The sequence below is a fragment of the Staurois parvus genome, unplaced genomic scaffold (genome assembly GCF_062004578.1).
Source record: "Staurois parvus isolate SC_StPar_1 unplaced genomic scaffold, SC_StPar_1.0 ptg000481l, whole genome shotgun sequence".
NCBI lineage: Eukaryota > Metazoa > Chordata > Amphibia > Anura > Ranidae > Staurois > Staurois parvus.
In genome coordinates this window covers 471,606-497,500 of record NW_028318277.1, presented here as the reverse complement: position 1 = coordinate 497,500, position 25,895 = coordinate 471,606, and the positions used below count along the sequence as shown (strand labels likewise).

At 42.3% G+C, this 25,895-nt stretch overlaps 1 protein-coding gene across 1 annotated transcript in view; it reads left to right on the top strand.

Annotated features, from left to right (window-relative positions):
* Positions 1-25,895, top strand: part of LOC149452315 (protein diaphanous homolog 2-like) — a 766,217-nt gene that overhangs the window by 330,784 nt on the left and 409,538 nt on the right. The window contains exon 6 of the mRNA XM_089689522.1: positions 23,174-23,313. Within this exon, the coding sequence (XP_089545648.1) occupies positions 23,174-23,313 (140 nt within the window). The remainder of the gene's footprint in view (positions 1-23,173; positions 23,314-25,895) is intronic.

The window sequence follows — 25,895 nt, the reverse complement described above, 5'->3', positions numbered from 1 at the left end:
GGAACACGTCCTGGACCTCAACCCAATTCTATGGTGGAAATGAAAGAAAATGGTCCATGGCAAGGCTTCCAACCTGCAAAGCTGATCTGGCAACTGCAAAAAGAGAAAGTTGGATTGATGAATACTGTTTGTAAATAGTTAAATCCATGCCTCAGAGAATTCAAGCTGTTATAAAAGTCAGAGGTGGTGCAACAAAGTATTAGTGGTCTACTATATTGAGTTTTTCATGATTCCATAATATTTTTCTCAGAACTGAGTGATTCCATATTTTTTTTCCTCTGCTTGATCTGCAAAAACAGTTGCAACCGACTACAGTTTTATTTATTTTTTATTTTTTTAAGTGTTTCTTAAAGCCAGAAGGTTGGAATGTTAAATTAAAAAAGTTTGGAGGCTTGTCTGTGATTAGTATTTTTTCTACACAGTTAAACAACTGAATGAACATTTTCCAAGAGTGGTGATTCCATATTTTTTGCCAGGGATTGTAGGAAGGGGGAACTAACACTGGGATCAGGAACAAGGGGAAGTGGGAACAAGGCAGCAGGGTTCAGGGTATGTACAAAGGCAAAGAGCAGGATCAGCAGATGGCAGTATCTGGCAGCAAGCAAAACACTGGAGTGAGAGGGAATTGTAGAAACCAATGGCCACTACTCCATACTCTTACTACTTGACCTCTCTGCAGCTTTTGATGCTGTTGACCATCCCCTCCTCCTCACAAAACTCCACTCTCTTGGCCTCCAAGAGTCTCTCCTGGCTCTTCTCCTACCTATCGCAGTGCTCCTTCAGCATTACCTATAACTGTGTCTCCTCCACTCCCTCTTTCTGTAGGGGTCCCTCAAGGTTCTGTCCTTGGACCCCTTCTCTTCTCTATCTACACCTCCTCCCTTGCTCCTACCTGTCCATCTCCCACAGTTATTACCTTTTGTACCACTAGCCCCTCCCTCTTAGATTGTAAGCTCCAAGGAGCAGGGCCCTCCTAACCCTCTTGTATTGAACTGTATCATTGCTGTATTGTCTCGCGTCGTATTGTATAGCGCTCAGCAAACTGTTGGCGCTATATACATCCTGTATAATAATAGAGGAGGGACTAAATACCCTCCCAGCAGTCAGCATCAGGTGGAACTGATTACTAAGACCTGCTGGGAGACACCCGATGGTGGACACTGGAACTGTAACCTTTGAAAAGCACAGTGCCACCAGCAGGTGATCCAGGTCCTGACAAAAGAACAGAAAAAGGAAAAGCAAAGAGCAGGTAACGGTAATTGCAGACCTTTATTTCTCATAAATGGAATATTTTCTCATAAAACATTTTTTTCTGCTTCAAATGGTTCTGTTTTCTCAGACAGTTCATAGAAACGTGCATAGATAACCTATGATAATCAGAATGTGACCCTATTTTAAGAAATGAAAATGCTGGTAATAAAAACCTTGTAGGCTTATTGATCATAATAGTGCTCTTATGTATGACTGCAGCAGGGACTATTATCCACTTCAGTGGCCATTCACATTCGTACCACCCCCGCTTCCTAATGCACTCCAGGATTCACTATCCTTGGTTTTAGTAAACTTTTTCTCTGTTTTCCTCTCTAGTTTTTTTTTCCCATGCATGCGCCAACGGTGACTCTTGTGACCGCAGCTCAATACATAAAGCATGCACACGTGGTCAAGAGGTTCAGTGTTAATTCAAACATTGAATTCATTAGAATGAAGAGGATGCACAATTAATCCCAGCACTGCTGCATATCATTTATTATATTTTATCTTTTTAGTGTAATAAACTTGTCATTTTCATCAGCATGTCAAGGCAGCATCTGTTTAAGAGCTAATAGTAGATGTTTACCTTGAAAGATTCAATTTGCAAGTTTGTTTCTATGTCTTCTGTCATGAATTTTCAATTACCTCTCACTTAGTTTACTCGTATAAGTGCACTTTTTTTCATATTTTACTTTAAATATCTAATTTTCTTAAATGTTCCTTTTCTGCGCCATATGTCTGCATATTTCTCCGGCATTTATTTGCATAACAAAGTAAAATTAGTGCGAACATAAGGACGCATTTATGAACAAATTTTGCTTCCTAATTATAATGTGGATTCTGAATCTGCATTCTTATTTTTTGTTGCATTTTGATACATAGATCTCCTTGTGATGTAGGATAGAATGAGCCGTGCCCACAATACACATAGGTCATGCCTCACACTATTAGTCACAGTCTGTTAACACACCTCCAATTTGATAGTCCCCATCTTTTTTCGAACAATTTATACCAGGGTTGCCAACTAGTAGACATGTGCAGTTAGTTTCGTTCCGAAACGAAATTCGGACAAATTTTTCATTATTCGGAAGAATCCGAACTTCCGAATTACAATAGTAATAGTAATTGTTGCTGGTGGGGAATGTACTGTTGCTGTGGGGGGGCAATTGTTGCTGGGAGGGATCTACTGTTGAGGGAAAGGTCTATTGATGCTGGCTGATCTGTTGTTGCTGCTGGGGGTCATATTGTTGCTGTGGTGGATCTATTGTTGCTGGGTGGTGTTTGTTGTGGGGGTCTATTGTTCCCCTGGGGGTCTATTTTTACTGGGGGAGGGGGGTCTAAAGGTGCTGGGGTGGTGTCTGTTGTTGCTGGCTGCAGAGGATCTATTTTGCAGCTTTTCTTGTCATCATTAACAAATTCTATCCAAATTACTTAGCGCCACAAAATTATATTTGGTACTAAATTCTCTAATAGGGACATTGCTCGGAGGTGGGAAGGGGGTGGAGACAATGGGTGACTCTCAAAGGGGGAGGTCCTGCACGATACTCTCAGAAAAAGAGCTATATATTCTGTATACTGGTGGGGCCTAGACTTTACAAATAAAAAATTGCATGCTCATCAGTTATCGCTTTGAGAACCCATTTATATATTTCTGGAAGGGACGTTCCTCAGAGGTGGATGGAGACAATGGGTGACTCCCAAGGGGGGAGGTCCTTTACGATACTCTCAGAAAAAGAGCTATATATTCTGTATACTGGTGGGGCCTAGACTTTACAAATAAAAAATTGCATGCTCATCAGTTATCGCTTTGAGAACCCATTTACATATTTCTGAAAGGGACGTTCCTCAGAGGTGGATGGAGACAATGGGTGACTCCCAAGGGGGGAAGGTCCTGCACCGATTCTCTGAGAAAAGAAGCCCTGTATTTTGTGTATGTATGTTTGTGTGTGTGTGTGTATATATATATATATATATATATATATATATATATATATATACAGTGGGGATCGAAAGTTTGGGCACCCCAGCTAAAAATTTGTATTAATGTGCATAAAGAAGCCAAGGAAAGATGGAAAAATCTCCAAAAGGCATCAAATTACAGATCAGACATTCTTATAATATGTCAACAAAAGTTAGATTTTATTTCCATCATTTACACTTTCAAAATAACAGAAAACAAAAAAATGGCGTCTGCAAAAGTTTAGGCACCCTGCAGAATTTATAGCATGCACTGCCCCCTTTGCAAAGCTGAGACATGCCAGTGTCATGGATTGTTCTCAATCATCGTCTGGGAAGACCAGGTTATGTCAATCTCAAAGGTTTTAAATGCCCAGACTCATCTGACCTTGCCCCAGAATGAGCACAAGGTACGTTTGGAGAAGAAGGGGCACAGAATTTAATGAAAAGAACCTCTGTCCAACTGTTAAGCATGGGGTTGGATCAATCATGCTTTGGGGTTGTGTTGCAGCCAGTAGCACAGGGAACATCTCACGAGTAGAAGGAAAAATGGATTCAATAAAATTTCAGCAAATTTTGGATGGTAACTTGATGCCATCTGTGAAAAAGCTGAAGTTAAAGAGAGGATGGCTTCTACAAATGGATAATGATCCTAAACACACCTCGAAATCCACGGGGGATTACATCAAGAGGCGTTAACTGAAGGTTTTGCCATGGCCTTCACAATCTCCTGACCTCAACATAATTGAAAATCTATGGATACACCTTAAAAGAGCAGTGCGTGACAGACAGCCCAGAAGTCTCAAAGAACTGGAAGACTTTTATAAGGAAGAATGGGCAAAGATACCTCAAACAAGAATTGAAAGACTCTTGGCTGGCTACAAAAAGCGTTTACAAGCTGTGATACTTGCCAAAGGGGGCAGTACAAGATATTAACTCTGCAGGGTGCCCAAACTTTTGCAGATGCCATTTTTTGGTTTTCTGTTATTTTGAAAGTATAAATGATGGAAATAAAATCTAACTTTTGTTGACATATTATAAGAATGTCTAATCTGTAATTTGATGCCTTTTGGAGATTTTTCCATCTTTCCTTGGCTTCTTTATGCACATTAATACAAATTTTTAGCTGGGGTGCCCAAACTTTCGATCCCCACTGTGTGTGTATATGTATATATATATATATATATATATATATATATATATATATATATATATATATACATACACACTGGTGGAGCCTAGACTTTACAGATAAAGAATTGCAAGATCATCCATTATAGCTTCCAGATGAACCCATTGATTTATTTCTAAAAGGGAAGTTGCTCAGAGGTGGGTAAGGGGTGGAGACCATGGGTGAGGTCCTGCACCGATTCTCTGAAAAAAAGAGCTCTCTTTCTCTATAGCTTCTAGATGAACCCATTTATTATGGGAACTACCGACAGAAAAAATCAACCAGAATTTTTTTTTTTTTTTTTTAGTTTACCGCAGTTGCTCCTTAAAGAATTAAATACTTAATGGTTGACCTATATATCCTTACCGTCTTCCCAGATGTAATTACTTAAAAAAAAAAGGCAATTTACTCTACGGACGTTTCAGCTTTTAATATAACATAAAAAATAAGCTGGTGTATATAGCTTTTGTTTTACATCTTAACCGTCATAAGCTGCACAGTTTATTAGAGGAGAGCGTATCCGTGGCTTAAATTTGATTTCAGATAAAATGAGTTTTTCGAGCCTCTGTGCAATTGTAAATAAACTTGCATATCCACGAGAGGGAAAGGAAAATGCAAAGGCTTGACTTTTTCACACAGAGATGCCAAAATGGACGCTGCCAAGATTTAAAACCTAATTTCCTGGCATTGGTGGGGGGGGGGGGGTGGCGCCTTTTCGAGTTTAATGCCGAGTTTTATTGCGGGAGGAAACAGGAAGGCACTCGCTGAAATTACCAAGCCGAACTACCTCTGACCCTTTGTACTGTTATACAATATTGAAATTTAAAAGCACTGCCAGGACAATAATTTCTGTCTTAACGAGCCTCAAATTAAAGGATAAAGCTTTCTGTTCACTTACCTTTGCCGTAGCGTGATATACGTTAATTGCTAACTTTGCATCTAAGTTGTTTTATTGTATTTTTTTTTTATTATTATTAAGATCAGATGGGCACACTGGTAATTTTCAATCGCAGGGAGTCTAATTAAAATTTCCATTATTAACCATCTATTTTCTAGTGGCTTCCTTTGTTCCGTATTAGGACAGGATGTTAATATTAATTAAGTTATTATCGTGCCAGTGCCCTTGTAAATACAGAGCAAATTAGACAGACAGGCTTTTTGCATGGGTTGCATGAAAAAGGTCTTGAAGCCTCAGATTAAATTTTCTCTGGAGGCAATAAGGACCATGATGGCCAATGGGAGGCCCAAGAATAGATCGGGATGGACCTTTCATTGGCTTTAAAGACTGCATGAATACATTCCTGCCATTTCACAATGTTCCTTTCACCATTAAAAAACCATCCAGTTCCAGGTGATGGAACCATGATGGCCAATGGGAAGCCCTATAATCAGTAAGCATGGACCTTTCATTGACTTCACAAGAGTGCAAGAATACATTCCTGTCATGTCACAATACATAGGAGCAACTTTTTCCTTTCACCATTAAAAAACCATTTAGTTCCAGGTGATGGAACCATGATGGCCAATGGGAAGCCCTATAATCAGTAAACATGGACCTTTCATTGACTTCGCAAGAGTGCAAGAATACATTACTGTCATGTCACAATACATAGGAACAACTTTTCCTTTCACCATTAAAAAACCATTTAGTTCCAGGTGATAGAACCATGATGGCAAATGGGAAACCCTATAATCAGTAAGCATGGACCTTTCGTTGACTTCACAAGACTGCAAGAAAAAATTCCGGTCATGTCACAATACATATGAACAACTGTTCCTTTTACCATTAAAAAGCCATCCAGTTCCAGGCGATGGAACGTTGATGGCCAATGGGAAGCCCTATAATCGATTAGCATGGACCTTTCATTGACTTCATAAGACTGCAATGTCACAATACATATGAACAACTGTTCTTTTCATGATCAAAAAGCATCAAGGTCATGGCATGCGAGCAGTTTTCTCCAGATGTATTTTGGACTTTAGGTGGGCAACTGGGGAAAGGGGGGGTTGGCAGTAAAACCCGTCCGTTTTTACCGCCCCCTGGTTGCCCGTACATATCACTTGGCATGCATTCTCTTAACATGAAAAATACAGTGTCTCTGATTCTAGGTCCACTTTAACTAGGAAGCCCGCACATGGACTTCAGTCAGATCCACTGTTGAGCAGAGGACCCTATCCTTTAGGATTTGAATCTGAGTCTCTAAAAAGATGGATTTTCTGAGTAAAATCTCCATAAAGAAAAGTTAACTTAGTTCTTGGACAGGAATGAATTGAATAATTGTTAGCGTTCGTCTAATTTAAATGTGTTTATGAAATCTTATTTTTGGCAGAAAAAATAAATCTATGCATAATACATGGCGCTGTCTTATTTCTGATGAAAGCAAATGTAATTATTTTGATAGTTGTGACATGTTATCAGCAATACTCATCAACATTAAACAAAGAAATTCAGTTAACCCTGGGCTGTAAGTGAAATTTTGAACTGTGCTATAGAGAATCACCCCAACATCCCATGTGTAAGGGCAGGCCATGTGATTTGCTTGGCCTCATCAGTACTTGTTCCAAAGCCCACTACCCACAAAGTCACCTACAACTTTTTAGACCTTGCTTTTGCAATTTCAAATTTTTTAAATTCTATTGATCAACTGTATAGTTCAATAGCCTATGGACCAAATAAGACACAAAAAAACTAAAAAGCTGTACAGTCCAATAGCCTATGGACAAAATAAGACACAAAAAAACAAAAAGCGCTCAATACTGGGTGGTCATTATCCACCATGGATCTGGTGTTCACAACTCCACAGAAGGTGGGGGAAAGTTCCCTAAGTTAAGGGTGCAGTTGATCCTGCAGCTCCAAATGAGGGTACCCATTTACTACATCAAACTAACAAGACATGAGCTCCAGAATCTCATGCAATGAAAAAAAAAAGTTTAATAGTGTTTTAAAAGCAGGTTAACAACTCATAGACACCCAATAGTTAGAAAAGAATCTCAGGTCGGTGGAATTGTCACTTAGTTGCATATCTCACATGGTTCAATTCTTGCAGTTAACTCAAATGACAGGACTCTCTCCAGAGATCTCCAGTGAGTAGCAATACCGGTCACCTGAGGACATCCCTAGGGAAAACGATTCAGGAGGTTTCCAATTTCGGGGGTCAGGAAGGTGGTACATTTTCAAGCAATATACCTCACTAAAGAGGTATATTCCTTAAAACGAGTCATCTGCTTGATCCCCAACTGAAGTGCTCTCAAGTGACTGGTATTGCCACTTGTTGGAAATCTCTGGAGTCTTTGGAGTTAAACGCTGGCTGCAAGAACTGTATCACAGTCCCACCAACACCGACCTTACATGCACATTTTAGCTGCTTGTACGTCACTGGCTCAGAATGCTCTTCTTACTCATGGGTGTTAACCTACTTTTGAACCCTATTACACTCACTATTGCACAATATTATGCGCTCCTTTCTTGTTTTGTATGCTGTAGTATATGGATACCCTCCTTTTTTTTTGGACCTACAGGATGAAATGTATCCTAAACTTATGAAACTTTCCCCCCATCCACCGCTGGCCATGGAATGCTGGCTTCAACTAGCTAAATGTACTCTTCTGACCTGAGATGCTTGTGGACCACTTTAAACCAAGGTACAGATGTGGAGGACTACTTTTAACTGCCTCTGTCTTCCACTTTAAAACTCCTCAAGGCAGATATTTCTCTCGGTTTTGGTCTTTTTTCTCACAGATTGGGAGCATTGTTGTCATTTTCCTCTGCTCCCTCGCTATGCTTTCTCTCTGTATTATCAGGCTGTATTTGTTTTTCTCAACTAAGATTTTGCTCTTTTGTTTTGACCTTTTTGGCTCCTTTGCTCTTATTTCTTTATAAAGTTCCCATATATCTGAAATCAAATTTAAGCCGTGAGGTACGCTCTCCTCTAATAAACTGCAGCTTCTGACAGTTAAGATGTAAAACACAAGCTTCACTATATATACAGGTACCTGCTCTTTTTTTTTTTCCTCCGAGGCTGAAATGTCCGTAGAGTAAATTGCCTTTTTAAGTAATGACATCTGCAAAGACTGTAAGGATATATAGGTCAAACATTAAGCATTTAATTGTTTAAGGAGTAACTGCGGTGAACAAAAAAAGAAAATTCAGGTTTGTCTTTTCTGTCAGTAGTTCCCATACTAAATATGTTCATTCCGAAGCTACAATTTGCTGACCTTGCAATTCATTATCTGTACAGTCCATGTTTGCCTTCTAAACTGCAGTAGTATAAATAACTGAATTTGACTTCATTTTGTAATCCTCTATACTGCAGCATTGAGACTGAGAGAGGAAGGAGCAGCATTTGTGGCCAATCAAGTGCCTTGCATTCACGTGCTGACACCGAACATGCTGGAGAATGTAGAGAAATGAGCCCATCAGTTGGTTGCATGGCCACACATACTGGTCAGAACCATTCGGCAACCCCTCCCTCTTTAAATATGTCTTCACCCTGTTCTTTTCGTTTGATGTTCATGAAAAATGGACACCAGCACCCTGAAAAAGTTTGACAAATTCATTGTAGAATGAGCCGACATGTCATGGTTGCACTGGCACCTTACCAATGGACAATAGAGCAGCAAAATTGATGGAAAGTCTTTTCTTTGGTAAATTTAAGCCAGATGGAGAGCAAAACAAATGTTTCTTAGCAACCAAAAGTATTTATTTGATGCCACAAGTGACCAAAAAGATAACAAAATCCAGTTATTGTTTTTTGGTGGCCAGATCAAGAGAGTTGACTTCTTGCTTTGATTGATGTGCCTAGGATGTTTACTTTTGAGTCTATTAGATGGTGGGCTAAGCACTGAAGCCCAGATACAGGGTGGGTTGTTTTGGCTCCTGAAACCCCACTGTTGCCTTTTTGTTATAATTTGTGGAATCAAATAAATACTTTTTGATCTTAATTAAACATTTGGTTTGCTTCTTCGGGCTCAGTTACAGGTAGTTTATTGATTTTGGGTGATCTCTACTTCTCAGGAGGCCTGTTTTGTGGAGAATTACCAAGCCTAAGCTATTGGGCTGAACTAAGGACTTTGGATTGGTTGGCGATCCCAGACCAGCACTCTATCTCTACTTTGGTTTTCCTATTTGTTGTCGGTGATGACGTAAAGTCGAACTATAGGCAAAAAATGTTTTTATTTTTCATTTTGGATAAAGTAAGGGAGGATTATAACTCCTGTGAGATTTTTTTTTTCTATATGTGTTCCATTGCGGAGATTTCCCTTCACTTCCTGTCCCAAAGCTAAACAGTAAATGAGAGGAAATCCCTTCAAATTAAGAGTTCCTTAGGGACCCTCAGGTCACCAGAACTAGTTTCTCCATTGTAACATTTTCCCTCTATTACTTTTCTGGGGGCAACCTAAAATTTGGGATTTTCTTTTACTTTCCCTAATGGTAAACAGAGAGGTTAAATCTCCCTAACGGGGACACAGCAATGAAAAAAAAAGTTTTGCCCTTATTTATACTTTAATGTGCATTGAGCACTCTGCCACACTTAGTGCTCACGGAGTCAGGGAAGTTGTAGAAGACAACATTCTACCACCCTCTGCTCACTTGCATCTATGGCAGCAAATCCCATAGAGCAGGGGCCTTCAAACTTTCTAAAGAAAGGGCCAGTTTACTGTCCTTCAGACTTTAGGGGAGCCACAGTGTGCCAAGTGGGAAAAAAAATCCCCGACCTTCGGTATTAGAGGGAGAAATAGTTTGTGTCAGTGGGAAAATAGTGCCCCATTTTTGTCAGTGGAAGAAAGTATGCCCCATTATTAATGCCAATGGAAGGAATAGTCCCCCTTTATTGGTGTCCGTGGCTGGAATTATTCCCAATTGTTGGTGTCAGCAGCAGGAAGAATGCCTCAAGGGCCGGAATAAGGCAAGCAAAGGGCGACAGATCGAGATCACTGCTATAGAAGAACATAGGAAGATATCTATGGATTACCTGGCACATGACTAAGTACCTGAGGACCATTGATGGTCCATTTACCTTGGTTCTTAAAACTGGTTTATAATACAGGGCTAATACAATCTAAAAAATTCTGTTACTGCTCATAGTTGAAACAAGTGGAAGCAACTAATAATTGGAATTGGCTTCAAGCCATTGTCTAAGCGTTTGAAAAAAACATTATCCTCTGTCCATTTGTAGGCTGGGGAAGAAGCGCCTCTAAGTGCAGCATATATATATGCTGCACTTATAGGCGCTTCTTCTCCTTCGCTCACCCTACAAAGTCTGCTACAATACTTTTTAGAAGCATTGCCCTTAGTGCCACACGGGCCAACCCAAGTTCATCCACAACACCACCAGCACCCCACACCAGGATAGCCCAGGACTTTGTACAGTTTTGCGCTGATCATCCCCTTCATCTCTCCATTTGTAGGCAGGGCCTATCTGAGGTACCTTGCTTAGGAGGAATCATGCACTAATATCCTTTTATATATGTCTTGAGCAAATATTTTTAAGTAAGAGATAACTCGATCTTTGGCTCTGATATATAAACAGCAATCAAGAGTAATCCAGTCCCAGTATTTAATCAGAGGCGTCACTGGAGGATGGCTTCAGTTAGCGGGCATAGAGTCTCTTGTAATATGTACAGGATAATGCTGCTGCAACCAATGATTCCATGCCTCCATACCAATCACCAGCATGTATGAAATGAAAGTAGCTTGTCCAGAGCAGGGGCGGACTGACAACTCATGGGGCCCCCGGGCAATAGGGGATCATGGGGCCCGTGTCCTTGCCCAAACTCAAAAAAGCCTATGAAAAAGGTACCAGGGGCATCTCATGGGGCCCCCTACTGAATCCGGGCCCTTGGGCAGTGCCCGAGTTTCCAAATGGTCAGTCCGCCCCTGGTCCAGAGCTATACCTTCCCATCTGGAACCTCTCCCTATGCTAAGTACTGTCCCTAACAAATGGGTTCCTGTCACTGACTCTTCACTCACCAAAATGAGGTGGAGCATCTTATTTAAAATGTTCCATCACCCAAGATGGCCACCAAACTCTCTTGAAAGTTCTATGTCCAATCAGACTACTTTCCTCTCTCAAGGCAATGCACAGAATCTCTAAGGACCAGTTCCTTTACAAGGCTCCTCTTCCCGAACAACAATGGCACTACACCTCCTACAGGTGGGAAGGCTAGCTGTCCCTGCCTACACACTTACCAGCCTTCTTAGCAAAGATTTAGAGTCTTTGTCAATTCTTCCTAAATTTCATCCCGTTCATGGTCAACTTTAGCCGCGCACAAACAATCCTTGATGAAACCTCTTCCCTTCCAATTTTAATGTCCTCTTATAATTGCGGAAAGTCTGCAGCATTGTCTTCTTGCGCTGTAGATGGTAATGGCTTACCACAACATGTAATATTCATCCCAGAGTGACAGACACTATAAAATCTTTATTACATTGTCAGTCATTTCCTCCCGTGTTATTAATAGATGACACACACACTTTGATAAGTTTAACGCCAGATTCTGGAAAACATGCAAATTGCCTGAATAATTTATGGCACAATATGTGCCGCGCTGCCGTGTGTTTTATCAAACAAGGAAAACAGGTAAATAGCCACATTAATAATTTTCTTTTCATCTCCGTGAAACAATAATCCCTGATCTGATAGAGGGGAGGAAAGACTGCTACTGCTCATTTGGGGCTTGATATGAACTTCGAGTTTGCACGGGCAGAATTGAATAATACATATATGTATCTGGTTTATGGAAAATTACTCTATTAATTCCACAAAGTTCTCCTCCCACAAACTGTTCAGTCCGCGATATCTTTTGTATATTTCTAACATTTTAAAGAATATCTCCTACTTTCTGAGGCTGAGAAATAGTCAAGAAATGTCAGATGATATCAGAAATGTGAGTGTCCAAATATATGTCATTGGGGTTAGGATTTTAGGTCCACTCCTAGACTTCTCATCCATGTATGGGGCTCACAGAAATCTCACCCTCTGGCCTCCTAGCAACACTCTTGCCCAAATATCGGCTGCTAGGTTTAGAATTCGGATTTTCAGTCCACTCCTAGGCCTCTCATCTACGCATAGTGCTCTCAGATATCTGACTCATTGACCTCTTAGCAACACTCTGTTGCCAAAATATCTGCTACTAGGTTTAGGATTAGGGTTTTCAGTCTACCTCTAGGCTTCTCTTGCTTGCATGTGGATTCCAGAATCCTCACTTGTTGACCTCTTAGCAGCATTTAGAGCATTTAGTAGCTCAAATGTCTTCTACAAAGTTTAGAATTAAGGTTTTCAGCCCACTCTTATGCTTCTCATGCTTGCCTGGGACTTCCAGAATCCTCACTTGTTGACCTCTTAGCAGCATTTAGTAGCTCAAATGTCTTCTACAAAGTTTAGAATTAAGGTTTTCAGCCCACTCTTATGCTTCTCATGCTTGCCTGGGACTTCCAGAATCCTCACTTGTTGACCTCTTAGCAGCATTTAGTAGCTCAAATGTCTTCTACAAAGTTTAGAATTAAGGTTTTCAGCCCACTCTTATGCTTCTCATGCTTGCCTGGGACTTCCAGAATCCTCACTTGTTGACTTCTTAGCAACAATTTATAGTCTAAATATCTGCTACTAGGTTTAGGTATAGGGTTTTCAGTCCACACCTAGCCATCTCATGCTTGCGTGGGGCTCCCAGATTCCTCACTCGTTGACCTCCTGGCAACATTCTGTAGCCCAAATATCTGATAGATTTAGGTATTAGGTTTTCAGTCCACTCTTAGGCTTCCCATGCTTGCATCTGTAGAGATCAACCATGTAATAATGGACAGGAGTCTGTATTCAATGTCAATCATTATAATTTAATAAACTTATTAAAATGTACTTTCTTACTAGGACAATGATGTTGTCCGAGATCACCTCCGCGATGGGCTCGGCGCAGGCGCAGTGCACCGCCCTGTGCAGGAACGCGGGCACTGGGACCTGGCAGATCGCAATGAACGAGTTCGCGCATGCGCAGTAGGGACCGCGGGCGTGCGTGTGGCACCAATGACAGCGCAGGGCGGGATATTTAAATGGCCCTGAGCTGTCATTCAGTGCCTTCTGGGCTTCCCTGTATCCTGTACCTGCGAACCTGTGATTTGTAAGTTGCTGACCCGGATTGTGCTCTGACCTTGCTATATTCTCCTGCCCAGACCCTTGCTTTGCCTGACCTCTCTGTTGGATGCCCCCTATTGGATCTGACCTGCTGTTACTGACCTGGCGTGTGACCCGACTATTCTCTGCCCGTTGCCTTGTACCGTACCGTCCTCTCTGTTACCGACCCGGCCTGCCTGACTTCGCACCTGCTCAGCCATCCATCCATTCGTCCCTCCCAGTGGGGTCTTCAGACCTCCTCATATCAGGCTCTCCCCTGTGGGAGCCCTCGGCGTATACTACTACCACTGACGGGTTTACCCAGTAGCCACGACCTGGTCTCAGGGTGCTCCAAGTCCATCCCCACCATCAGGGGCCCTGGTGAACAAGCACCTTGGGACTTAGATTCCGTGCTCTGGGGACGCCTATTCAGTGGAGTGCTAGTGGTACCGCCGGGTGGTCCCTTACAGATGTAATTATGTACCTTAGTAGGGGAACACAGCTGTAAGCTAGTCCAAAGGATCCTTTTACCTGTTCTAAAAGCAGATTGGCAGGCAAGATTCCACACGCTGCTATTGGAGCAAATATTTTCACATTTGGATATTTTAGTTTGCCTGTAGAGGCTGATGAAATAAATAAAGAGGGCTTATATATAAAAAAAAATAAAGCAAAGAGTGATGATAATTTATTAGGGATGAAATTATAAATATCCTCAAAATAATAGTTTTTCCTCTTTTCATGAACCACTTTTATATTTTCCTGAATCTTTGAAAAAAAACAAAAAACAGTGAAAAGTAAAACGATTACCGTAAAATCGAGGACAATCATGAAAGCCATGGAACTAGCACTTGTAAAGGCAAGGAGAGATATGACAACCTATTGACTTATCTTGGTCTAGATCTCATTTACGGTGATGATAGAATTTGAAGGGTGGCCTGATTCAACTGCCTATAGTATATATAAACTCCCTAATAAAGAGAGTTTATATTGTTTAGAAAAAGGCAGTTATATGAACTCCAATTACTCCTTCCATTTTAGAAAAGATTTTGGCTCAACTACACTTGACTTTCTCAATTTTGTGACTCCACTTCTTCGAGGCGCCCCATGTTTTGTGGAGAGGTGTTGAAGCCAGTCCATCAGGCTCAAACAATGGCTTTTTCTATTGGTTGAAGATTCGCATCCAGGACCTCATTTCTACTTATCCTTGGACTTTATAAGTCTCCATGCACACGGGGCGTTTTCATAACGCTGGTAGCGTTAGCTGTGTAAAGTTATGTTAAAAACGCATGTTCTTTCAGGGTTTTTAGCATTTTTGCATTTTGCTGCGTTTTTCAGCATTTTTCAGCGTTTAGGTTTTTTAGCGTCTTTTTACCAATAAAAAAAATTTTTTTGGGCTCGAAAAAACATCCAAAAAGGCTGGTTTGCGTCGTTTTACCACGTTTTTCAGCGTTTTTCAGCATTAGAGCGTTTTTACAACTAAAAAACTCCCCTAGAAACCCATTCGTTCTGTTTTATTTTTTTTTCCAGCCAAAAAACAGCCCTGTTGATTATTATTATTATTTTTATACAGGATTTATATAGCGCCAACAGTATGAGCAGTGCTTTACAAAATGAAGGTAGACAATACAGTTACAATACAATTTGGTACAAGAGGAAACAGAGGGCCCGGCTCGTTAGAGCTTACAATCTAGGAGACATGGACACATGGGATAACATGCAGGGGAGTTTACTGGATGTAGAAAAAAAAAACACCAAAAGCAAAAAACAGCAGCTGTAAAAACGTCCAGTGTGCATAGGGACCAGGGGCGGACTGACCATTCGAGCACTCGGGCACTGCCCAAGGGCCCGGGGTCAGTAGGGGGCCCTATGAGATGCCCCTGGTACCTTTCATAGGCTTGTTTGAGTGTGGGCGAGGACACAGGGGCCCCATGATCCCCTATTGCCCAGGGGCCCCATGAGTTGTCAGTCCGCCCCTGATAGGGACTAAAAGATGACCTGTCAATCTATTGCTGCAAACTACGAGGTGATGAAGCTTCTCAGGACTAAAGAAAGATTGAAGGAGCAGATTTGGTTGAGATCTATCCTTGGATTGAGATCTAGAAAGAAGAAGCAGGTCCCAGAGAAACTGAGGATTAAGTCGACCAGATTTGATGACTTATTTTGATGGGAATTGTAGTCCCTCTCCAACCATGATTCCTGGAGAGATGGATAGGTGATCATTTGCTGGCACTAGTTGAACGGTCATAAGACTGTAGCCTACTGGTGTCCTGTCCATGACAGAGAAACCATTCTGAGGTGGGGATAACGTGGCTCTAGAATGTGTGATACACATCTGTTGCTGTAAGAACCCAGATTCAGGGCACCACTCCAAACTTCTACACTTTAACAACCATGGACCACCCGGGGGGCTGGTTCCTGTAGTTCATCTTTACTTTGACACAAGAATATAAGAAGATGAAATAAAACCGTAAAGTGGCTGTATACACAAGTCTCTACCAGGGGCGAACTGACAACTCATGGGACCCCCGGGCAATAGGGGATCATGGGGCCCGTGTCCTTGCCCACACTCAAACCACACCCAAAAAAGCCTATGAAAGGTACCGGGGACATCTCATGGGGCCCCCTACTGACCCCAGGCCCTTGGGCAGTGCCCAAGTTCCCCAATGGTCAGTCCGCCCCTGGTCTCTACCCAAAAAAACCACACTCCCTAAATGCATTTCACACAGATGGGCTTGTTCACAAGGGTTATGTAGATACCCATCTATTGCTGTTGACTGGTATTAGTAGAGAGCTTCCAGAATACTGCTGCTCTTCCTCTTGTGTAGCCACCCCCAAGCCCCAGCTACCATGTTACATAATCTCTAGGGCGAGAGAAGATTGAACCCAAGACGCTAGAATTGCAAGATAACTGTGCTAACCACTGAGGGACCCTGCTGCCTACTGATGCTTGAATATTGTTGCATTGCTTGCTAAAAATCGGGTATCATATGTCAAGTTTCAGCTGCCCAGAGCTGCGTGCTGAAATTCAGTGTCCAGTGACTTATATCTGCTCATCTCCCTGAGGAGTAGGGAAGATAATGAGTTTAGGTACCTCACCAATTCTTCATTCATTGCAGATGATTTTCTTCCTCTGGTTTTCTGGTCACGGATCATTGAGCCTGATAGAGAAGGATTTACAGTGTAAGGCCGAGGAATTAGGAAGGTCTCGGTGGCAGGCCGGCCTCATACAACTCCTGGAGGCCTCAGTGTAAACTGATGATTTGCGCACAAGGTTTATGACACCTTAGAGCTTTGTCCTTTAAAGTCCTGGCTGCTGATTTGACGGCTGTCACCTGCAATATCTACATTTCACTTCACTGCTCCTGTGACATTGATTTCGCTCATTTTTTTTTGTTCCCTTTCCAATAATTATATATTATTTTCTTAAAACTGAAAGCGGTGTTTAACAAAAAAACAAAAATGTAATATATTGCAGCTTACCAATCATTAGATATGGTGGCTGCATTATTTTTCTTTTCCATTGGCTTTTTCCCCTCCTGTTTTTACCTGGTGACCTGGCCAGTAACACACCTCCTGTTTTAGCGCCCCCAATCTGGATGAGTTACAGGCAGGAGGGGCGAGCTTCTGGTGGAATTGCCTTGGAGATCCAACTAGAAGTGGGAATGGTTACCTACCAAAACTAGGTAACCTCCCCCGAAAAAAACAAAATATGTCCAATATTGATACACACCTTTATATACGCAAATGGCCCCGAATCCTCCAACGTGATATTGCTTTGGATCAATGGAGTAGGGAGGCTGCCTCCAGATCATCTATATGTGTACTATAAAAAGAAATCACTTATAAAATACTGATGTTTTGGTATTAGACCCCTGAGGTTCTCCATACTCACAATCCGAAAACATCAGTATTTTATAAGTGATTTCTTTTTATAATACGTACACATATAGATGATACACATAACAGTAGGCAGGACAAATACAGCAAATCTCCCTAAGGCTAGGTTCACACCTATGCAGGTTGCGTTTGAGCTGTTTCTGCGTTGCGTTCTGCGATTTTTACGTGTTTTTAATGCGATTTTTTAATTAAAAAAAAAAAACATTTTTCTTGCTGCTAAAACACATCAAAAACGCGGCAAAAATGCAATACATGCAATTCTGCAGCGTTTTCATTGACGTCTATAGAACCAAAAACGCAGCTTTTTGTTTTCAAAAAGTCCCTGACCCTTTCCAGAAAACGCAGTGGGTGAACATGCACAGATGTGAACCTCTTCTATAGGAAATCATGTTAAATGGACTCTACTACGTTTCTGCAGAACGCTGCAGAAATGCTTAGGTGTGAATGTAAGGTAAACCCTGGTTCACACTAAATCGTGGGGGGAAAACCCACAATCCGTGCACATTTTGCACACTGCATTTTGCACTGCCCTTTCCATCTGCAGCAGGAGATCCAATCCAATGCATGGGAATGGTTCTCCTGGCCACTGTTAAAACATGGGAGGAAAGTTTCCTGGCAAATTTGGACAGGCCTGAAAAAGGTAGGCCCAACAAAAAGTGGATGGGCTCAAATGCGATAGGAGCAGGGGTGGACTGACCATTTGGAAACTCGGGCACTGCCCAAGGGCCCAGGGTCAGTAGGGGGCCCCATGAGATGCCCCTGGTACCTTTTTCATAGGCTTTTTTGAGTTTGGGCAAGGACACAGGGGCCCCATGATCCCTTATTGCCCGGGGGCCGCATGAGTTGTCAGTCCGCCCCTGGTGCAATGCTAATGAAGTAAAAAATGCAATGCACTTACCCGCAGCAGATTGCAAGGTACAAAGTACCATGTGATCCGGTTGCAGTGCGTGTCCAAAAGTAGTGCATGCATTACCTTTAGTGCAGTGCGATGCAATCTGAGCCCATTCAAAATGGATGCACTCAAATCTCACAACGCACTGCACCGCATGTGAATTGCACAGGTATGGATTTTTTTTCCTTCCTCTGGATCAACTGTGGGTGTAGGATTATAACATTTTTTTTTTTTTCTATGGCTGACCTGAATGGACTTTGGTCTTTTTTCAGCCAGACTAACTATGTAATTCATAGGCTTTTCATACAGTGAACCTAGTTTTACGGGAGCACAGACAGCAATAAAAACAGGACGGGTGTTCCAATCCCAATCTAAAACTAAAAAAAAAAAAATGTGTTGTAGACTACAATGGACCAGGGGCGGACTGACCATTTGGAAACTCGGGCACTGCCCGAGGGCCTGGGGTCAGCAGGGGGCCCCATGAGATGCCCCTGGTACCTTTTTCATAGACTTTTTTGAGTTTGGGCAAGGACACAGGGGCCCTATGATCCCCTATTGCCTGGGGGCCCCATGAGTTGTCAGTCCGCCCCTGCAATGGACCTATGTACAAAAATTGTAAATCATATCAACAAATATGAAAAAAATGAGATGTGCCCCTTAAATATCATTTATTTGTACAAAACACATTACTATACCATGGTTACATAGCAAACTATTGAAACCGCTCAGTATCATGGATAAGGAACTGAAGGGGAAATTAATTAGATGGGTTTTGTAGGAACACAGAAGTGAAATAATGGATGTTTTAGAGGTTTTGTTGGAATTGCTTCTTAGATTTTGTGCTCAAGGTTAGACAAAAAATACAGTAAAATGTAAAACAAAGTAGCTGGTTTCTGAAAGCGACATTGTTACACTTGACAATGAGATGATCTTCTTTGTAAAAGTATCCATGACTTGTTTTGTGCCATCATCATCCATGACCCCTTTTCTGAGTATCCATGATCCGTTTTGTGCCGTTATGCTTTACATGGTGTTACATTATTATTATTTTTTTATTATTATACAGTATTTATAAAGCGCCAATAGTTCGCTCAGCGCTGTACATTACAGATGTGCCTCTGCTCTAAAATGCATTTGCAGACACTTCATACATTAGTTGTCAGCATCGCTGAATTTGAGAAAATACAGCTTAATTACTTGTGACTAATACTTCCACTAGAAGCAACCTGTACCCAGTCAAAAATAAATAAAAAATAAAAAGCCCATTCAATAAAATCATAAAAACAACTTCTGCTGCAAGATTCACCTTTAATGTAGAGGTTTCCTCTACAGTACTTTTTTCTGCCACTAGATGTCTTGGCCAGCATCATTTAACCCACTTCCACCTGTTCATCCCAGACGCACCACCAACATGTGACTGGACAGTAAAGGGAGAAGCAGCACAGTGATTAGCTCATCTCTCTGATACCCTGCTCCTCCTATTACCATGCTTCTTTTCAGAACATGAACTAATTGGTTCCTTTTGCTGCTTCTGCCTCTCAAACTCCAGCAAAAGGCTGATACTGTAGTCAAATTCAAGAGCACTGGTTCTATTTAGTAAATTTATAGATGAATTCCATCTTGTACCAATTTAAGTATGTATATGCCAGGTCATCCCGGACGCACCCCCAACATGTGACTGGACAGTGAAGAGAGAAGCAGCACAGTGATTAGCTCACCTCTCTGACACACCTTATAACAGCCAGCAGAGGGCTTGATACATCAACTTCCTACTGATTTAAATCAAAAATAGATAAAATAAATAGCCCATTCAATAAAATCATAAAAACAAATTCTGCTGCAATATTCACCTTTTGATCTAAAGGTTTCATTCAACCCACTTCCTCCAGGTCATCCCGGACGCACCCCCAACATGTGACTGGACAGTGAAGAGAGAAGCAGCACAGTGATTAGCTCACCTCTCTGACACCCCTTATAACAGCCAGCAGAGGGGTTGATGCATCAACTTCCTACTGATTTCAGTCAAAGATAAATTAAAAATAAATAGCCCATTCAATAAAATCATAAAAACAACTTCTGCTGCAAGATTCACCTTTGATCTAGAGGTTTCCTCTACAGTACTTTTTTCTGCCACTAGATGTCTTGGCCAGCATCATTCAACCCACTTCTTCCAGGTCATCCCGGACGCACCCCCAACATGTGACTGGACAGTAAAGGGAGAAGCAGCACAGTGGTTAGCTCATCTCTCTGATACCCAGCTCCTCCTATTACCATGCTTCTTGTCAGAACATGAACTAATTGGTTCCTTTTGCTGCTTCTGCCTCTCAAACTCCAGCAAAAGGCTGATACTGTAGTCAAATTCAAGAGCACTGGTTCTATTTAGTAAATTTATAGATGTATTCCATCTTGTACCAATTTTAAGTATGTATATGCCAGGTCATCCCGGACGCACCCCCAACATGTGACTGGACAGTGAAGAGAGAAGCAGCACAGTGATTAGCTCATCTCTCTGACACACCTTATAACAGCCAGCAGAGGGGTTGATACGTCAACTTCCTACTGATTTCAGTCAAAGATAAATTAAAAATAAATAGCCCATTCAATAAAATCATAAAAACAACTTCTGCTGCAAGATTCACCTTTGATCCAGAGGTTTTCTCTACAGTACTTTTTTCTGCCACTAGATGTCTTGGCCAGCATCATTCAACCCACTTCTTCCAGGTCATCCCGGATGCACCCCCAACATGTGACTGGACAGTGAAGAGAGAAGCAGCACAGTGATTAGCTCACCTCTCTGACACCCCTTATAACAGCCAGCAGAGGGGTTGATACGTCAACTTCCTACTGATTTTAGTCAAAGATAAATTAAAAATAAATAGCCCATTTATAAAATCATAAAAACAAATTCTGCTGCAATATTCACCTTTTGATCTAGAGGTTTCATTCAACCCACTTCCTCCAGGTCATCCCGGACGCACCCCCAACATGTGACTGGACAGTGAAGAGAGAAGGAGCGCAGTGATTAGCTCATCTCTCTGACACACTTTATAACAGCCAGCAGAGGGGTTGACACATCAACTTCCTACTGATTTCTGTCAAAAATAAATATAATAAATAGCCCATTCAATAAAATCATAAAAACAACTTCTGCTGCAATATTCACCTTTGATCTAGAGGTTTCCTCCACAGTACTTTTTTCTGCCACTAGATGTCTTGGCCAGCATCATTCAACCCACTTCTTCCAGGTCATCCCGGACGCAGCCCCAACATGTGACTAGACAGTAAAGGGAGAAGCAGCACAGTGGTTAGCTCATCTCTCCGATACCCTGCTCCTCCTATTACCATGCTTCTTGTCAGAACATGAACTAATTGGTTCCTTTTGCTGCTTTTGCCTCTCAAACGCCAGCAAAAGGCTGATACTGTAGTCAAATTCAAGAGCACTGGTTCTATTTAGTAAATTTATAGATGAATTCCATCTTGTACCAATTTAAGTATGTATATGCCAGGTCATCCTGGACGCACCCCCAACATGTGACTGGACACACTGAGAAAATTTAAAAGTGTTCTTTGAATTGCACCCATGCCAAGTGGTAGACCTCCTGTGTTCAGTAAGCAGCAATGCAGCTGCTTGTTTCAGGATCTGGAAGCTAGTGGAAATTGCTGTAGTAGTAGAGCCTACCACAGGGAATCCCACAGGTATGGCACATACATACTTACAAAGGTCCAGGCTGGATCAATGGAACCCTGTAAAATCTGCCATACCCGTAATTCAGCTTTAATAATATACTAAATCAGTACTAAAGTCATAGCCATTACATTAAGAATGGAAAAAAAACACGAATCCCTGACTCAAAGTGCTGTATTAGTAAAGTTAAACTTTGTCCCTTATAACAGCCAGCAGAGGGGGTGATACATCAACTTCCTACTGATTTTAAAACAAAAAGAACACATATATGGACACCTTTTAGATATGCAGGGAGGAATATGCTCCTCTAACAGGATGACAGGGATGTGTTCTTTCACTCCCACTCATCACTCATCATCACTTATACTCTCATCTGTCCATCAGAATGGGCAGCTACAGGATATTGAGATAGCAGAATGAATTGTAGACACAGGCATAAAGAAAAGTATTGCAAACAGGGATCTCTAAGGTAAAACATTATTCACTAAATCCATTTCTGAAGCTACAGTCACTGTTTTTTAGTATTTATTGCCTCAAATAACAGCCAGCAGGTGGGTGAAACTTTAACTTCCTACTGATTGAAAAAGTAAAAGAACACATCTCTGGACACCTTTTAGATATGCTTGGTCCTGGAAGGGATCTGGCCATTGGCTGCTGTAGACTTTGGCCACTGGATGGTGTAGCTATGTAGTGTGCCCATCATTTGCTCGATTACAGACATCCTAATAGTACAGTAATCAAGCAACTGTTCAGCACAGATGAAGTCTGCACCATCCAGTGACCAGCAGGGAGTAATATGCTCCTCTAAAGGGATGAGTTCTTTCACTACACTCTCTTTTGTCCCTGAATCCAAATGGGCGGCTATAAGTTACTGAGACAGCAGAATGAATTGTAGAAGAGAAATTAATGCAGTTGGGATCTCAAAGGTATTTTAGAGGACAAAAAAGGACATTTTAAAGAAATGGAATGAAACCATTGAGGATTGAAATGTGAAGCAAATATGTAATTTTTGGTTTTTGGATTTAGTTAGGCTTTCATATTTACAGTACATATCTGCATTAATGTGTGTCTTTTATAGCTGCCTGGAATTGTAGCTTTAATATACATTTCCTCAAACCCGGGGCAGTATTTGTATATTTGGCGTACTGATGTCCATACAGTGATATCCATAATTCCAAGCTTACCCATAATCCTATGCTGTCTCTCTCCAACAGGGCGGCTTGAAAAACAACAAGCATGAGTGCACGCTGTCATCGCAAGAGTACGTCCATGAACTTCGTTCCGGAATTGCAGATGACAAACTACTCAACTGCCTGGAGTCTCTGCGGGTTTCTTTAACCAGCAACCCAGTGAGGTAAGTTCATTTTCAGTCTTCCTTAGAAGCTTCCAGAATGGAGCAAGCGCATTCACAAGTCACATGATCACAATTTTAACATATATTATGTTTTCTTAATTTTTGACTACCTTAATCTTCTGTTATGGATGTTCCTGGACTGGTGAATTGTGGAATTCTCTGCAAACCAACATCTTTATATGCCGACTATAGCTGGTCATACGTTTGGCACTTTCCAGTCAATCCCCGCCATTTTCCATGCAGCACAAAATGCCTAATATTGGCAGTTGGTTTGCATTCCCATCCAGGGGCGGACTGACAACTCATGGGGACAACTCATAAAGTGTTGGACCCTATTGTGGAGTTTCCCGGTGTGCTGGTGACATATCGCTCATTCATAGTCAATGTCAGACTCATCGTAAAGTGGACCTCTTGGGTATCGCCTTTGAAAAAGCCATCCTTAGAACCAGGGGCGGACTGACAACTTATGGGGCCCCCGGGCAATAGGGGTCATGGGGCCCCTGTGTCCTTGCCCAAACTCAAAAAAGCCTATGAAAAAGGTACCAGGGGCATCTCATGGGGCCCCCCACTGACCCCAGGCCCTTGGGCAGTGCCCGAGTTTCCAAATGGTCAGTCCACCCCTGATCCCATCCTTCATGTATTCTTCATCTTGACAACAATAGCTCAGAGGCCTGTCTGAAGGCCATCTATACAATCTGATTTTACAATCTCTTTTAGATCTACTATCCACTAGTTAGTGCAAGGGCCTGCCTGATGGGGTACAAGTTGAATGGATTGTTTAGGTGTATCCTTATATGACATTGTTTTGGCAAATCTGAAAGAGATTGGCTAGTGTATGACCAGATTAAATTAGGTTGGAGAACTTTCTGGGTCTCAGAAAGCAGTAAAGAAGTGGCAGGGCAATAAAGCAACCTTGTTGGGTTTAAATGTAGCACCAAGTAAAAGGTCCCCATCACTTCAGAGGTTCCCAATCGTGTCAGAGGCTTCCCCATACATCAGAGGTCTCTCTATAAAAGAGAGCCCCCATTTTATCAGAGGCCTCCTATACATGAGAGACCTCCATCACATCAGAGGTCCTGCTATACATGAGAGAACCCCCCCCCCCCCATTACATCAGAGGCATTCTATACATGAGAACCCCCCATCACATCAGAGACATCCTATACATGAGAGCCCCCCCCCCCCCCCAATCACATCAGAGGTCCTCTATACATGAAAGCCCCCATCACATCAGTGGTCCCCCTATACATGAGAGACCCCCATCCCATCAGAGGCCTCCTATACATGAGAGACCCTCATCACATCAGAATCTCCCCGTCACATCAGAGGCATTTTATACATGAGAGCCCCCCATCACATCAGAGGTCCTCTATACATGAAAGCCCCCCATCACATCAGTGGTCCCTCTATACATGAGAGACCTCCATCCCATCATAGGCCTCCTATACATGAGAGACCCCCATCACATCAGAGGTCTCCTATACATGAGATCCCCTCATCACATCAGAACCTCCCCATCACATCAGAGGCATTCTATACATGAGAGCCCCCCATCACATCAGAGGTCCTCTATACATGAAAGCCCCCCATCACATCAGAGGTCCCCATATACATGAGAGACCCCCATCACATCAGAGGTCTCCTATACATGAGATCCCCTCATCACATCAGAACCTCCCCATCACATCAGAGGCATTCTATACATGAGAGCCCCCCCATCACATCAGAGGTCCTCTACACATGAAAGCCCCCATCACATCAGAGGTCCCCCTATACATGAGAGACCCCTATCACATCAGAGGTCTCCTATACATGCGATCCCCTCATCACATCAGAACCTCCCCATCACATCAGAGGCATTCTATACACGAGAGCCCCCCATCACATCAGAGGTCCTCTATACATGAGAGCCCCCCATTACATCAGAGGTCTCCTATACATGAGAGCCCCCCATCATATCAGTGGTCCCCCTATACATGAGAGACCTCCATCCCATCAGAGGCCTACTATACATGAGAGACCCCCATCACATCAGAGGTCTCCTATACGTGAGATCCCCTCATCACATCAGAACCTCCCCATCACATCAGAGGCATTCTATACATGAGAGCCCCCCATCACATCAGAGGTCCTCTATACATGAGAGACCCCCATCACATCAGAGCTCCCCCTATACATGAAAGCCCCCATCACATCAGATACATGAGAGACCCTCATCACATCAGAGCTCTCCTATACATGAGATCCCATCATCACATCAGAACCTCCTCATCACATCAGAGTCCCCCCATTACAGAGCTGTCCAATCACACAGTCCCCAAATCACACAGTCCCTTCTTCACCTCAGAACCCTACCTTTTGGCTCCAGCACCGTGGCATAGGGTGGGAGGTGCAAAAGGTCTGAAAGGGGTTGACTTTCGAGCCGACCACTATCACCCTAGGGATGAGTGACTCTGCACTTCCTAGCCTTAGAGCGCCATTGGTTGCTTCAGTGCTTTCAACCATCCAGCCCCTTAGCCACTCATGATGCTGAACCAGGGGTGGACTGACAACTCATGGGGCCCCTGGGCAATAGGGGATCA